We start from the raw sequence: 15,969 nt of genomic DNA on the forward strand, positions 1-15,969 counted from the left end.
GAGTTAGGATTCACTTGCAGGGTTTTCAGATAATTTTTGTTATTAGTTACCACTGTCAAGACACAGAAAGAGAAGGATCAAAAAAAAACAGTCAATTACTTTTAGGGCTGGGTAGCAGCCAGCAGGAATACTCATTGCTGGGTTCAGCGAGGATTTGCCAAATGATGGGAGATGTTAGCATCGGCAGGGAAAATTTCCTTTCTTGGCTTGTATCTGCTAAAGGCTGCAGTCACCAAATTAGGACTAAGGATGGGTCCAGAAGGAACAATTTAGGGCTAAATTTAGGACTCATCTCAGTAGTAACCGTCTGTTAGGACAGACACTAAGTTGGTAGGGTCACTGAGATAGGAAAAGCAGAAAAGCGAGCCAAAACTGGGCAGTGAGCTTGGAAGGGTGCAGCTGGCTATGCCTGCGTCTGAGGCAGACTGAAGCAAGTAGGAGCAGGGAGGCAGGACTAAGTCAGGGGACCACCGCCACCGCCAGCAGCAGGGTTAGCGTGCGCACAGGGTGGGACAGCCACCTGCGCCTTCGGCTGGAAAGGACGCTAGGCACAAGGCGAAGTTTGGATAAGTCAAAGCCACTGTACTACGACTAGTACAGCATCTGTAGATTATTGCCTGACTAGATGTAGTTCTGGAATTGACTGCTGGATTTGGGGTACGTTTCCAGACAACAGAAGCCCACATGTTCCCGATTCTAACAGGGCACCAAGCACAGTCCCAGGTCCTTCATATTCCAGAAAGCACAAAGAATCAAACAGATGCAGTCACTGCCTCGCTGGAACAGTTAACACAACTGTGTGCTAAAATCAAGCATCTAAAATCCAACACATCATCTTCAAAGCTGCAAGCACCTACACCAAAACAGTTCTGATCACTGCTTAGGGAATTGAACAGGTAGTCTGAGACTGTCATACAATCCCAACGCCTGCAAGCTGTCCTACAAAACAGAATATTCTAATGCATGGGTAATAAGGTTAAATATCAGGGCGTCCTAATTACTAACTCCATCTCCAATAAAGACTTGATGTGCAATCTTATCTAATCACTTGTCTTTCACTTCACCCATCTGTAAACAGAACTAGCAGCCCAACCTACTTGGCAGGATGTTGAAAGGCTAGCATCTATGTACATACTACACATGACAGAAAAAATGATGCTACAAATAGAACACCGGAAACCATTACCAAGAATTTAAAATGGGTTGTGACTGGGCTGATCAGAAGTAAACGAACTCACCTTTAATTTTCCTGATGACATTTCCTGCACGTAGCTCCTTCTACTGTGTTTTTCTAGTGGCAACGCTAAAGAAGGAACTTCTTGCTATCAAGAATCCCCATCACACCAAGCTGTTCACTGCATGATTGTAGGGTAAATCAGGAATTCACATAGAAGGGTTATTGCTTAATTATTTTATATCATTAACAGTATGCAGAAGGATTAGTCATTGCCAGATAGACATGCTTCATTTTACTTAGACACAACAGAGGGCAATTAAAAGCAACAATATAAAAGCAACAACTCTCAATTCTCTCCATCACATTCATTGCCCACTTACAATGATAACTATGTATCTTGCTGGAATCTAAGCCATTCCAAAAACATTAAACCACCTCACAGACAAACATCATCATAACTTAAGAAAACAAGCAAAAATTAATTGAACTGTTTACTGACACCAAGGAATTCTCCGCTCCCTATACTACACGTACCACTAAAATGTTTCTGTGGGCTTTGATCCAGAAAGGAGCAATAGTCCGTAAAGCATCAAAACACAATTTGTGAGGTGACTGCCAGAAACCAAACCCAACAGGTTTAAGCAAATAAAAAACATAGGGGAAAAGGAAAACAAATGCGCAAATTCACTCAAGAATGGTCAATAAATGAAAGCTATCACAGCAATATTACAATGCTGTACAAAATAGTATGGGGGGTTTTTTCCCCTGGAAAAGGTTAGAGAATCCTTCAACTGAAAAGGCTGAAGAAAACTGCGCTAGAGAGCATTATAATGAGTCCTTCTCTGGAAGCAAAGCAACTGCCAATAAGCAAGTAACTTCAAAACACAAGCAAACAGGAAGCCCCACCACACCCCTCCTAAGAAGAGACATGTTGTCTTTCTCTGACATTACTAATTATTGACATCCATGTATTCCATCTGCTATTTTTTAGAGCTACAAAAGCCCTGGTTTTTCCCCCCTCATTGTTCTCCTGTGAGTAAAAATTCAAGTGACATTGGCAACACTGGAGGTTTTGTAAGGGAGGGATACAACTAGGAGAGATGGCAGTTTACTCTGGTTAAAGAAAAAGAAGAAAAAAGCCCTCCTATTGGTTTTGTCATTAACTTGCCAGCAGAGAACCCCCTCCTCTGTAACACCAGTGGCCTGTAGCAATGCCATCAGCAGACAGCATTCATTCTGTTCTTGCTCTTTGAGTAAATTACTCCTACTCAATTAATTACTACTGAGTAGGTAAGAGCAATGGCAGATGCATGGAAGCGAAGGAAAAATTATTTTAAAAATCCAAACCGTACCTCTTCCAAAGCCTATCAAGGGATTAGAGGTGCATACTTCAGAGAGGACTTGATTCAGCCTTTATCCTGTCCTAGCAGCTCTATCCCAAACTCTCTTAGGAACCCTGAGCATGTCTCCATGCTAGCATGTGCTAAACCCCATGCTATTGGACCTTTCCTGCTCTTCCTTAATATTCGAACTAGAACATTCACATCAGTTTCCTCTATAAAATTTCACCAGAACAGGCAGCTAAAGACATTAAATGAGGTGAGGGAGGCAGGCTATGGCAAGAATCATCTAAAAAGTCATCCTCGCAAGACTTGAGAGGGGAGAGACGGAGAGAGAAGAGAGAGAAGCACAAACCACTGAGCTAATGTCAACTATTTTCCAAGCAAAGTTCCTTCATGGCATCCCCCAGTGCCTCTGCTTGTCACTCTGGGAATGCCACCCCAACCCACCCATCCAGGCACTCAGAACGAAACCACAGCTGCTCATATCTCTCTCAGCTACCACACTAATAATAGTGTCCAGGAAGCAATGTTCCAATAAGGCCATTCAATAATGTGCTCGTGAAATGTGAGATCAGCTCCTGGCCACTATTAAAATATACGAATTTTCCATATTTAAAAGAGAAACTGAAGGAGAGGGCCTCAGGAAAAAAACTTCCATGACGAAGAACGGCATCCTTTCTCAAAAGATAACTCTCTTTACGCTTAAAGACACAAATTCTCTTCACAAGGATTTACTTTCAAATCTGAGACATCAAAAGCATACCATCCCTTTTGTCTGCTCACAAGCCTTCAAGATCCTAAACGCAAGCAAATCATAGGAACAGAAAGCATATACAGAAAGCTTTATTTATAAAAGCATTGAAATTGAAACAAATGTTGATAGAATTGTTTGGGGTTTGTTTGATGCTTTTGGGGCACCAGAGGTTTTTTGTTTCAGGAGGCGATTTGCTTGTTTGTTTCCGTTACATGTTGCTTACAAACACTGTCAAGTTCCATTCAGAGAAATTCTTCTCTGTACCAGAGAGAAGTTGGGGGAGGGAGAAGCTATCAGATTAATCACTAATGCGGTCCAGTTGCTTGCTCCATCCAGAACAAGAGTGCTAGTTTTCTTGACTGACATCTTAATTCCTAATTTTATTTAAAATGCATAGTTCATAATAATGCCAAACTAATTTTCAAGAAGGTATCAAAGCCATCTTCCTTGTAAACACTTTAATTTAAAGAACTACAAACAAAATGTACAATGAGGAAAAAAAACCTGCAATGAAGCAAGCTTTGCAATAACTGTACAAATCTTAAGTGGATTTCAGTATGCCCACAGAGCATTGTAACAAGATGGGCATACCAAAGGTTTTCTTCACATATGGATACTTCCTATAAAAACATGAATGACAATATGCTACAAACCTTATAAAAGCCAAACCACTGACTTAAATTTCCATTTGAATAATCTGCATGGCAAGGGCTGAACAGCTGCTTTCTGAGTTCATACTGTCATGCCCTCCATACTGAGATGTCTAAAACATGACTGTAGGAGAATATGGCACATTCTCCTATCAGATTCTATATTAAGCGAATTTACTTGAAGAGGATTAAAAAAAGTTTCTAACTACTGCTCAATTCAAATAACGACTACAGCAAAAGAGCAGTGGGCACAGTCTCACATAACGCAGAAGGGACTGATACACAACACTTCTCTATGCCGTTTCAATGTTTGTGAAATGCTTTATAGATAAATATCCCTAAGTTTGAGGCAATAGCTTAAATAGTGATGGAAAGAAAGAGATAAAAAGATGAAGGGGTTGCCCAAAGCTGCTCCCAAAGTCACTTCTCTAGACACAGCTTGCTCTTTTGTTCATACCATAAAATTATCCATGTATATCAAAAGAGAAAACATTTTTGGCTTTAAGGGAAGAAGCCTGGGATGAAGACATGTCATCATTCCATTAATTTAATTCACTTGTTTGCTGCTTAGTGTCTGGTCAGAACTGTGCAAATAAAAAGCTCTATCACTACATGTTCCTTTTTTTCATGTTACATTACAAAAGACTCAAATCAGTTACAAGAGGAGTAAGTAGTGATCTATACAGGCAAGATGTGGAGGGGAAATGTAAACTGTATTGTGCTTGCCTCCAGATAAAAATCTAGTTGTATAAAAGATGAAAATTTCAACCCCTCGAATTTCACTAATCTTGCAGACATGAACCATGTCCACTACAGAAAGATCCTCAGGACTGACAGCAACCTATAGCAGCGCTTAAAAAAAAGGGGCTATATACAATACAAATTATGTTGCACCAAAATATAAGGTATTTTTGTAACTAAAGAAGAGGAATTCATACCTAAGACACATTCCAATTACAGACATATGAAAGCAGTTAATGGAGGCAGGAAGGGAAATAAAATTCCCAGATAAGTGAACACAAAGAATAATTTCTGTTGAGTCTCAAAGCTACATTTTCAAAATAATATTTGCATCTAGGACAGTAGCTTGAAGTTCTACTTCTTACATACACGCATTAAAATTCATTTTCTGCTAGGTCATTCATCATGATTACTAGGCCAGATATAGACACAACCCTTTTCATGGGTCTTCCAAGCTGCTAGTCATTAGATCTCAACCCTCCAGGAGGGCATTTCCAGTCGTCAATTCCCTCAGAGCAGGTTACGCTACTTGAGCACTACCTAGAGATAATGGCCACCAGTCCTCAGGTGCTTGGGCTATGCAACAGATGGATGAGTCTTTCCAAGACAGAGAACACATTTCAGCTCTTCTTAAACCGTAGTATCCTGGCTTATCTAGGTTCAAATCTCTTTTAGTTTTGCTCTAGGCCCTCAGCAAAGTTCATCCGAACAGAGGACCAAATTCCTACACATGAGTTTCAAAGATGTAACACAGACATTTCCTTAGTTCATTATATTAACTACACTTGAGCTGAACGTCTGCAGCTTAGCCCCATTCCTCCCTAAAACATAGCAAAAGACTGCAGTAAGAGGAGAGAAACAGGTGCCAACAATGAATTTTCATGCTCGACTAGCTAGTTCCCTGCCCCTCAAGGAGGGCAGCCTTCCCCCTCAGGTGCAACCCTACGTGAAGAGCAGTAATGGTGTTCGTAGACACACAGATATGCTTTGTACAAAAAAAACTGGCCATGGGACAGAGGAGTGTTTGCAGATTCTTTTTAGCATTGGATTCTTTTACTTCTAGAAGTAAAAGAAATTACAAAGGACGCAATACATTCAGGTAGTTTTATTTCTTTTAGCAAAGGTGCTGAATCTGCTGGAGCAGTGGAACAGCTAGGCAAGAGGCACAACAGAAATTTGAAGCTGTGTGTTTTGAAACAACTGAAAGCATAAAGGAAAGCAAGGCACAATAAAAGTACAGTAATATTACCACAGAGCAAGAGTGTTTAAGAGCAGACTGGAAGAAAGTCAGCTTTGTTCCAGAAAAGCTTGCTGGCTGAAGAGTTGAACAGACAAAAGTTTTGGAGAAACAGTCATTCGGCTTGTAACTGAGCTTGTCAGTTGGACCAGGCCTTTTCAACAGAGAGAGCATACAACCTCATATTTTAACAGGAAAAAAGTATTGACAATGTAAATTATACTGTTTTGTTCTCAGAGCACTGATGTGTTTCAAAGGCTGAAACTGCGCAGCATTCACAGTCTGTTAATCCACATAAGCTACAAACTCGGTCCCATGACGGATTTCTAAGAACAGTGACCCACTGCCAAAATAACATTTTGAAAAGTTTTTCTCCAGTCCTCGGTGACCTGGCAGCACGCTTCCTCCACCTGTTTGCAAGATGGTGGGATTGTTTTTTTAAAGAAGCATTTTCTAAGCAATCATATTTTAATTTAAATCTGCTACAAGTTTCCTTATCAAATTTAACCTTTTTTGTTCCATCATACCTACATTTAAGTATTATTAGAATTTTTCAAAGCATGCAACTCTTTCTAATGACTGACAAAATCACAACAAAAAGACAAACAAAAAACAAACAAAAAAGACAAAACAAACAAACAAAAAGACAAACGAGCAAAAATAAGGTGCTCTCCCTCTGCTTGGGAAGAGCACCCAACTTTTGAGATTTGATACATTACAGTCTAATTTTTCGTAAGGCTGAAATGCTGCAAGTGCAACACAAGCTTCAGACTCTTCACTATGAATTCATTTGTCACTTCTAAGCCCACAGGCATCTGCCTAATGGAGGAAATTGACAAATTTCAAAGCTAAAAAACACTCACCAGCAATAAAGTGGCTGAGAACCTACTCCTGGACACCACACACGGTAGAACGTCCTCCGAGGCCCAGGTCTGATACACAGTCCTGCTCAGTTTCATCTTGGATACTCAATTTTTCTTGCCAAATTAAACAAAGCATTTTTTTTCTTCTTCAAGGACATGCAGTCCTGACCAGCCAGGTTTACATACAAAAGCTGGAGAGAACTAAGGGAAGCTGTAACAACCAGATCTATTGAGAGGCAAAGCCGCCTCTCTGACCTCCCTGATGAGCTGATAACCCCTACCTGCCCAGTCCTCTCAACTAAAGAGGCAACAACAGGACATTGATTTAAAGGTGTGGGCAGTAGTAAAAGCACAATCTGTTTTAATAACACTGTAGATTATTTTTCCCTCCCACTGCTCCTTTCCCACAGAGGACAACCCCAGCGTGAATGATTTACAGGAACTTCTGATTTGGCCTTGACCTGCGATGGCCACATTGCTTTTGAGGGCCTGGATGTTTTCTCTCTATTTTTATCCTGAAAGATGAGCAAACACACAGGAGGGAAAAGAACAACAAGGGGAGGAAACAAAAACAGAGTAGAAGGAGTAAAAAGCATTCACAAAGAACAGGCTGGCTGCAAGAAGCTCCGTCCATAGGTGCAAGTAGGTATGGAAAAACAACAACATGACTTTGAGGTTGTTTGCCAAAAATGTCTGTTTAGAAAAAGAATTTGAGGATAGCATAAACCCAGCCACAGACTTCCATTTCCAGTATCTTCTTTCCCAGTGAGATACCTAAACATGCACTTTGGTTAGCAGGCATACATCTATCACAGGCGTGTAACATGGGGTATTTTAAATTGCAGCCACTGTAGCTGCCCTCTCTTGTATCAAAGTTACACCCAGAGGGCACAACCTCCACAGGAGCTGCTGGGATGGAGCACATGTGCCTACCTCAACTCATGGCAAAATGTGATGGCTTAGTTAAAACTTGGTAAAGAAGATGGGTTTGACTTAGCAACAAGACACATTTTGGGTGCTGATTAAAACTGACAACTACAGTGGGTGGCAGCAACCACCAGCAGAGAGAGATGTTAAATTCCCTGAACAGTAGTTTCTTAAACTATTCTGCCAATACGTACCCAAGTTCATCCGATCATATATTCTGCACTCACTAGATATTCCAGGAAAGCATTCAACTGCTCAAAGTGTCTTAATTTGCCAACTCAAAAACATGAAGACTTTGAAAAGACGATCAAAACACTCAGCATGTCGTAACATCTCAAGAACAACTGTCATAGAACAACAGCAAATCCGGTCTGGAAACTCAGAAAAGTGGCATTAGACCCAAAAGGAAACCCCATCAAACATAAGCAAGCCATAAAAATTATCTCAAAAAGCCACAACCCACCCTATGAAAACATTAAGCATATTGCCAAGATTCACACGCTGTGGACTATCTCCTTCAAACAGCCAAGCCTCTGTTTTTTAAGTTAACATGTTAAGCGCTGCAGTAGCAACTGAAGTTGGTATTGTAAAACAAAAGCACTGAAGTCAATGTAAAGTATATACATTAATTATGTAATGTTAAAAAACAGCCAGGGAGGAGAGAACTACTGGGATTCAGCTCTTCTGTGCCATTCCAAAACACATTTCCAAGCCCTCCCTGTCCCAAGTGAGGCAGAGCACCTGGCCTGTACACTACTCCCCTTGCTGTACATCAGGGAAAAAAAAACATAGCACTCCACAGCAAGTCATCTCCCCTCCCTGCCCCCTTATAAAAAAATCTGTACCGATCAGAAAGAGAAGTTCTGCCTCACTAAAGACCATGAAGTTGATTTTAGACTGACTTGAGGACTGGTATGGCTGTCAAACTCTGCTTGTTAAAATTTGCAACAATTTTGCAATACAGAGCTGGCAAGCATAGGATAATTTTAGGAACAGCATACACCTGCAACCTTAGTAGTGGGTCTGTTTTTCTTTATTTAATTGCAAGCAGGTGTTTGCACTTTACAGACTATAGGGCAAATCCATCCTTTTTTCCAACTCATTAAGATGGAATCAGGTTCCATAAAATTCAATATTACGTTTCTAAAAGGCTTGTCATTAAAAAAGAAAAATGTCGGGGAAAAAACTTTCCAACGTGATCTACCAGACATCTCTAAAAATTACAAACCACTCTACTTATTTCTATCAGTTTTATACTGAAGACTGACAATGACACTAATCACTGATGTCCTCTTTAATGACCGCTTATACAGTTTATCTAAAGCTGAAAAATGACATATTTCCCCAAACAATTAAAAGACAGAATCACTTCATTCAACAACAGGCTGTCACATCTCTTATAACTGAGAAAATCCATGTAAATTCATGAAAATGCATATTTTCTGAAATCACATCTTCTAGTTCACTAGCACAATGCTCTATTTTTAATACAGGGAAAAAAAATGAACAGTGGAACATCTACAGGACAAAGAAGGTAATGGAGCTAGTTAGTAATCCAAGCTGAAAAGACATGATTCAAGATGACAAACTGCCATCCTCCACAGAATGAGCTTGACACTTTTTATAGCTACTGACACAGTAATGAATGGTTTACTTCGGGTGGAGCTAAACGTTCTGCAGAGTATTTTCTTAAAAGAAAGCACTTCCCTGATCCTTATACAGAAGCAAATATATCTACAAGCAGAAAAAAAAAGGTACTTTCTTAGTTAATTAGGCCCTAGCTGTGGCAATTATCTTGAAGGGAAGGGAAAAGCAACATTCTATTAAGGCAAAGCTGTATCAGATGGGCCCCAAAGTACCTGTTTGTCTTAGTTGTCTAATGTTTCCATTATTGAGCTGAATTCCAATAGAAAGGGTTTTTTTTAAAAGGTATATACTGCTCAGTAGCCTTTGCAATACAGGATCTAGCGCTGCCCCAGCAATAATTTTTATCTAACTGTGCCCTAGCAGAGTATATTTCAAATCTAAATCTCAGAGCGTTCACTTAGAGCATTTATCTGCTTAGTGTTATCACATCTAAAGCATGCCTTGTAACAGAAATAAAGCTCATTTTTGAGGTACTAATTGAAAACTAAAACGGCTTTCTAAAATGCTAAACATGAAGATTTATTAATTCACAGTTCTCACTGAATTCAAGGTGAATTAATCAAAGATAGAGTCCTAACTAACCACTGCTGATTTAGGAAACTTGGCACACGAGTTCAACTAAGGCCCTCTTGCAGTATTCCCCGCGCGGCCCCCCCATTGCTAAGTAAGAATGGCATTAGTTTTTACTTGGTCTTTGGATTCTTTCTAAATCTTTAGTGAATGCCCATTTATTTTCTAGAAGTTATTAATGAGTCCTATATTAACTGTTTTACCTTACCACTCTGACATGTACTGGAGTGTCAGTAGAACAACATTTCTGTTGCAGAAAATTCCTAAGACTTTGAGAGCTGGCACCTGTTATACGTTCAGCTAAGTGGTTTCCTAAGCGCAGATTATACTAAGGAAAGCTTTAAAAAATGGACAATTAATGCTTAAGGAAAAAAAGCACCGTGGGTCAAGTGATTGGAGTGGCTCTTACGCTGTGTTATTATGTGGATTACAACAGCCTTTACAGTTACATAATAATATCCATAGCGGGTCAGACCAAAAGCCTACCTAGGTCAGTATCTGAGAGGTCAACCACCACCACACACTAACAGAACTGGTCAAGAAAAAGAATACAGGTTTGGCCAACTCAGACATGACATTGGGTCTTGGGTTTGGATTAGGTTCTTCAGTCGACTTTGCTGAAAGAAAGACTCAGCCTATTCTACTAGGTCAGAAATGGGATTGGGAATGGCTTTATTCCCATTGCCAACAAGATTTCCAGTCTGCTTAACCTCTTGATGGCAAACTTGTAGATGACCAGTGACTAATAACACCTCAGAGGAAAGGAAAGAGAATTCACTATTTTTTTTACTCATGAATGCAGAAATACCCCCTGGGGTAAACCAGCATTCTTCAGTAACAATTATCAGTAGCTCTTTATATTCCAACAAACTCTTTCTACAGATAAAAGAAATTTGGTTCTTGTTTTGTATTCTGTCTGGTAGAGTGCAAGGAATAACTATTCTGCAAAAAATATAAAAATAGCAATAAAAAACAGTCACCAGAAGCCTGAGCACACTGAGCTTCCTGCAGAGACCAGCACCGGGTAGCGAAAGCGTCTGGTTTCTTCCTCTGCTGCACCAAATAAAATGGCCAAGGCTGCACAGAACTGAGCTCACAACCCAAAACCTTAGGGTACAGGAGGAATTATCCTGCTCTCAACTGAAACAGACACAGCAACGTAATGAGGGACAGGTCTACCCCAGTGAAAAATGCACAATGGGGCCACTGGGTAGCAAGTTTCTGAGGGTGCAAGTGGAGGAAGGTGGCTGCTCTGCACTCTAGCACAAGTGCTAAGAGTATTTGAATACTGTGGTGCCCACGTGGCAGGAGATGATCCTTACTTGATGAAAGGCTTTATGATGCATTTTAGCTGAGAGGCCCATGTGGAGCACCCTTCCCTATCAAACTTTGTCTAGGCTTCCCTCAGATGGGCACTGCATACAGACCACGCCTTGAAAGCCTCCTAGGGAACTCAACTTTTCTGTTTTCCCAGCTTCTCCATCTTCTGTCTTCATCAGTCCATTACAAAGTCACCACAGTTGACACAAACGGAATTCTGCTCTGATCTGAGCCTAAATCCAAGAATGGGGAGGCTCTGCTTTCAGGCACGTGGAATAGCTATGAGCACGCACTCACAAGTATTCTTTGCAAACCCTCGTGACATGCCCAGGGCCAAAACCTACGCTCACACTGACTCTTCCTACTCCACCCTGAGGTCTCATAAAAAGCGGCAGCTCCTGCTGTATGTTTATCGAAAAGTCTCACCTCCAAAAAAATATCTTCAAAAACTCCAAATAAATCTCACACTCATGTCAAGAGACCAAGAGTTGGACCAACATAGGGAGAAGAATTCGGAAGCACATAGGTAGTATTTATCCAGTGTATTCTTTAGCTTCCAACAATTTTCATCTCAGAGATTTTAAGAGCTCAGAACTAAACCTCTCAAGTTCCTTTCACATTTCAGAATAAGGATTCTCCAATCAGGCACCTTTAAATTCAGTTTCTCTCAAGAGAAGAACAACTAACTCCATCCAGAAGTTATTCATAAACTATTTTGATCCTCACTTAACTGAACTGGAATCCCCTGAGAAATACTGCATTTCTATTTTAAAAGGCGTATGTGTGTACTGCTTGTACTTACTGATCACTAACAGTGGAAAAAAATTGTCTTTCTGTACTCCTTTTAAACATATTTAACCATCATAAGAAAAGAAAGAACCACTTATTGTTTATTCATTCTTCCAATATTTAGCTTGAAGTAGACAACTCAGTGATTCAAACCACTACACAGGAAACGAGACAGCTTTGAGTCAGTCTTGTTTATCTTTCTATCAGATTCTTGAAACAACTGAAACTTAAAAGTGTAAAGATACATTTGAAGGATGATTCATACTGGAAACTCAACAATTTAAGAATGCAAAAGATCCTTCTTTTCTTCTTCTTCTTTTTTTTTTTTTAAGTAGTATAGTCCAATACTAACAAAAATCAATTCTTCTGAGTTTTAAGTGGAAAATATACTCCCATACAATTGAGGAAACAAATGGAAAGGAACCAAAGAGAGGATCCACATCATGTTACTGGTTTGTCCTGCAAGACACCGATAACTCTGTGATTAGAGGGAACGGTAGCAGTATCTGCTTACCACCTCTCAAGATGTAACCCAGTGCAGGCAGCAGCAAAGTCATTTATAAGGCTGTCTGTCAAGCAGGAAGTGGGATCTATTCAGTCATATCAGTTATTCACACCTAAAGAATCCTCACGACATTTCTTGTAAGCCGCCGATTTACAAGTGAAATAAGGAAAGCATTAAGGGAGGGAAACGCAGGCTGTCTCTACTGCAGTCAGTTAATTTCCCACAAATTTAAGAACAATAGTGCGCCTACTACATTTTATATTTTCTAGTCCATCCAGAAAAGCTTGTTATGCTCACATATCAGGTAAAACAATGTAAATTTCATAATTTACCTGCTTCTAGAAACAGAGAAATACTTTAGCTATGATTAAGATGAATTTTTTGTTCAAAAGACTGAAACAATTTTCCAAAAATTGTAATCAAGTGTTGTCTAAGACATAGTCATTTAAGCTCTTGAAACTCCCTGCTTTATTATCACATTCTCTAGATTGTAGCAAGCCAGTCTTTGTGCAGAAGATGCAGTTTTGACAGGGGTGAATAGCTAGCTCTGTGTCTAGACCACTTCTCAAGCTTGGTTTTTGGAACAAATATTAATCCCCTTTGTTTTCCTGACAGCAAATGAATCAGGTTCCTCAAACAATTCAGATGACGATGTTTTCTTCTGAAAACACAAGGAGGACCAATACCCTAACCACTGGGGTTTTAATGGGTTTTGACTCCTCCTTGTGTTTCCTCTAATTCAATTTGTCTTTTCAAGTTTGTTGAACAGTGGCACTGCTTCACCAGCGGCAGAGGAAGACGACTCAGCTTCAAACCTGTCATGCAGGGCACTCGAAAGGGGAGAGAAAACTGCAGAAACCTGAAGTGTGTAAGGAAGAATCTAACCTGTTTCCACTTCTCAAACGAGTATGCTGAAGCACAGATGTTTGTTAGAATAAGGTACAGCATCTAAATTCAATAAGAAAATTTCTGACTGTCATCTCAGAAAGGAAGGAATTAGAGCTGAACACCGGGCAGGATCTCAGATAGCTTCTCTCAATATTTCTCATGGGCTAGCCCTAAGTACTTCATCAAGCACTCTCAGGCCAGGTGGCTCTGCTTGGCACACTGACTCCCTTGGCTCCCACCACACACGGCTAAGCGCGCCGAGCACTGCACACCAAGCCAAAGTTATGAGCACAGGATTCTGCTGTGGATGGGAGGCTCATACAAGTTAGGGCTTTCCTCACCACCATCAGCTCCACACTTTCAAATTAAGTTCTGTATATGTAACCATACATGAGAAACCAAGGGTTCAGGGCAGTTGCCAAAATACTGCCTAGATGCTTGAGGAACAGAAGCAAAGTGGAATGATTTCCTTCTACTGTTCTTATCCAAGTTTAGGGACACTTTTTTACTTTGCACTCCAAGTTAAGCTGATTTATATTGACACTTCAAGTCACAGATTTCAAATAATCCTCAAAGAACACAATTTGCAATAACTGAATATTAACTGGGCAAAGAATAAGAGTTACAAACAAGTAAAATCTGATACGGCATTTTCTACCTTCTTTTACCCAGGCATAGCAAACAGAGACAAAAACAGGAAAGAATGTTTCTTTATTTGCACAAAATGAGTTATCTCAGTTTTTAAAACCCTCAACCATATCCAGGCAGCTACACTGCTCAAACCATTGGCCAAATCCCTCTCAGTTTACTTTAAGGGAAATATCTTGAAAGCCTGGTTCCCTGCCTTCAGAAGTTTTCCACGAGACCAATGACACAGTACACTTTTGAGAACACAGTGCCAGAGCGCCGCGTTAGTGTTTTATTTGAATAATTGGTATAGTCAATCATCCTACTAGATATTTAGGAGACTACACTACTGTATCTTAAGTTAAATGGAAGAAATTATATTACCACGATACTACATTAAGAACATGCATTAACATGGTCATTCAAGGAAAATAACAGGATTCCCACATAAACCACAGGATAGCTAACCAAAAATATAGAAATATATATATTCAAAGAGTAAAATGCAAAATTAAAAAACATTATCACATTTTAACAGGCCAAAGACATAGAACTGGTAACTAGTGCTGTCGCCACGGAACTGCAAGTCTGGTAATTCCTGAACATACTTAAAATTTTGACAAAAGGGTATTTTCAGCAGCCTCTTCACAGACTACAAATGCATATACACGTACATCGTTATGTTGACATATGCAATTCACAGACGCTCAGCTTGCAACGCACCGGTAAAACTTGAAACCGAGTTCTCAGCAGATTTAACATCGTAGCTCACTTCGGGCTCGGCACCGCCAAACACATAAGCCAGGCCCGGCCAAGAGACCGGGCAGATGCAACAGGCGTTACAAGAAGCGGAGTCACCCGGCGCTGCTCCGGCGCTACCGCCGCTGGCCCTTCTCCACGGCGAAGGGCTGGAGAGGACCTGTGTCCCCAGCGCGGCTGGTGGAGGACCAAGGGAGAGGCTGGAGAAAGCCAGTGCAAAACTCACTGCAACAAAGCAAGCGCCGCCGGCTCAAAGGCGAAACCTCTCGGCGCCGGGCGAGCGGCTGCAAGCGCCGGGCCCCGAGCCGCCGGGAGCCGCCCCCGCAGCAACCCGGCGTCTCCCCCCGCACCCCTCCACTCACTTTTGGTCGCAGCGATCAGGTTTTTCCCATCCTTAAGCAACTCCTTGATAAACTTATTGGTCTTCTCCAGCTCGGCCTCATGGGCTCTCACCCGCTCCCTGAACGAGGGGCTGTCCAGGTAGCAGTCGCTGAACTCCAGAGGCTGCAGCCCCATGGCTGCCGCTCCGCCGGGGCTCGCCTCCCCGCGAACCTCTCCCGGCTACGCCACAGCAGCAGCGACCTCCTCGGCCCTCGAGGCGCAGCGGGCGTCCCCGCGGCCAGCGTCCCCGCGGCGGTGAGGCGGGAGCCGCGGCCACAAAGCGCGAGCGGCGGCGGCTCCGCCCGCGCAGGGCTGGGCGCGGGCAAAGGCGAGGCGAGCGGGGCCGCCCTCCCCGCTGCCAGGGGCGGCACGGCGCGGCACGGCACGGCACGGCGCGGCACAGCTCGGCGCGGCAGGGGGACGCCCCGCTCCCGGCAGCCCCGCCGCCACCGCCGGGCCACGCCCTGCCGAGCGGGGCGGCCTGCCTCGCCGGCGCCCGCCCCTTCCTGCCCGCCCCGCGGCGGCGGTTACACAAGGCTGGGCGCCGGAGGCGCGCCCGCACTGGCAGTCCCCGGACTGGCAGTCCCCGGGAGAGCCGCCTGCTCGGCCGTTGCGGGCATCCCCGTGCGGCGGAGCCGGGCGGGTGCTCCCCTACCAGCCGCTGGGTCCCCCAGGCGAAGTCCCCCTTGTTCGGGGGGACTGTGAGGCGCCCGGCAGAGCAGAGGCCCGGCAGGGCCTGGGCGGGCGCGATGCCGTGGCTGGGCGGGAGAGCCCGCACCGCAACCGCAACG

General features: G+C 42.5%; 1 protein-coding gene across 3 annotated transcripts in view; it reads right to left on the reverse strand.

Moving 5' to 3' along the window:
- The window catches only part of ARHGAP10 (Rho GTPase activating protein 10), a 151,442-nt gene extending 135,806 nt beyond the window's left edge, over positions 1-15,636 (reverse strand). For all 3 annotated transcript variants that reach the window (XM_072861793.1, XM_072861792.1, XM_072861791.1), the window contains exon 1: positions 15,160-15,636. In XM_072861793.1, coding sequence (XP_072717894.1) covers positions 15,160-15,313 — 154 coding nt within the window. In that variant the 5' untranslated portion in view covers positions 15,314-15,636. The remainder of the gene's footprint in view (positions 1-15,159) is intronic.
- Positions 15,637-15,969: the final 333 nt, after the last annotated feature.

The sequence above is a fragment of the Ciconia boyciana genome, chromosome 5 (assembly GCF_034638445.1).
Source record: "Ciconia boyciana chromosome 5, ASM3463844v1, whole genome shotgun sequence".
Lineage (NCBI taxonomy): Eukaryota > Metazoa > Chordata > Aves > Ciconiiformes > Ciconiidae > Ciconia > Ciconia boyciana.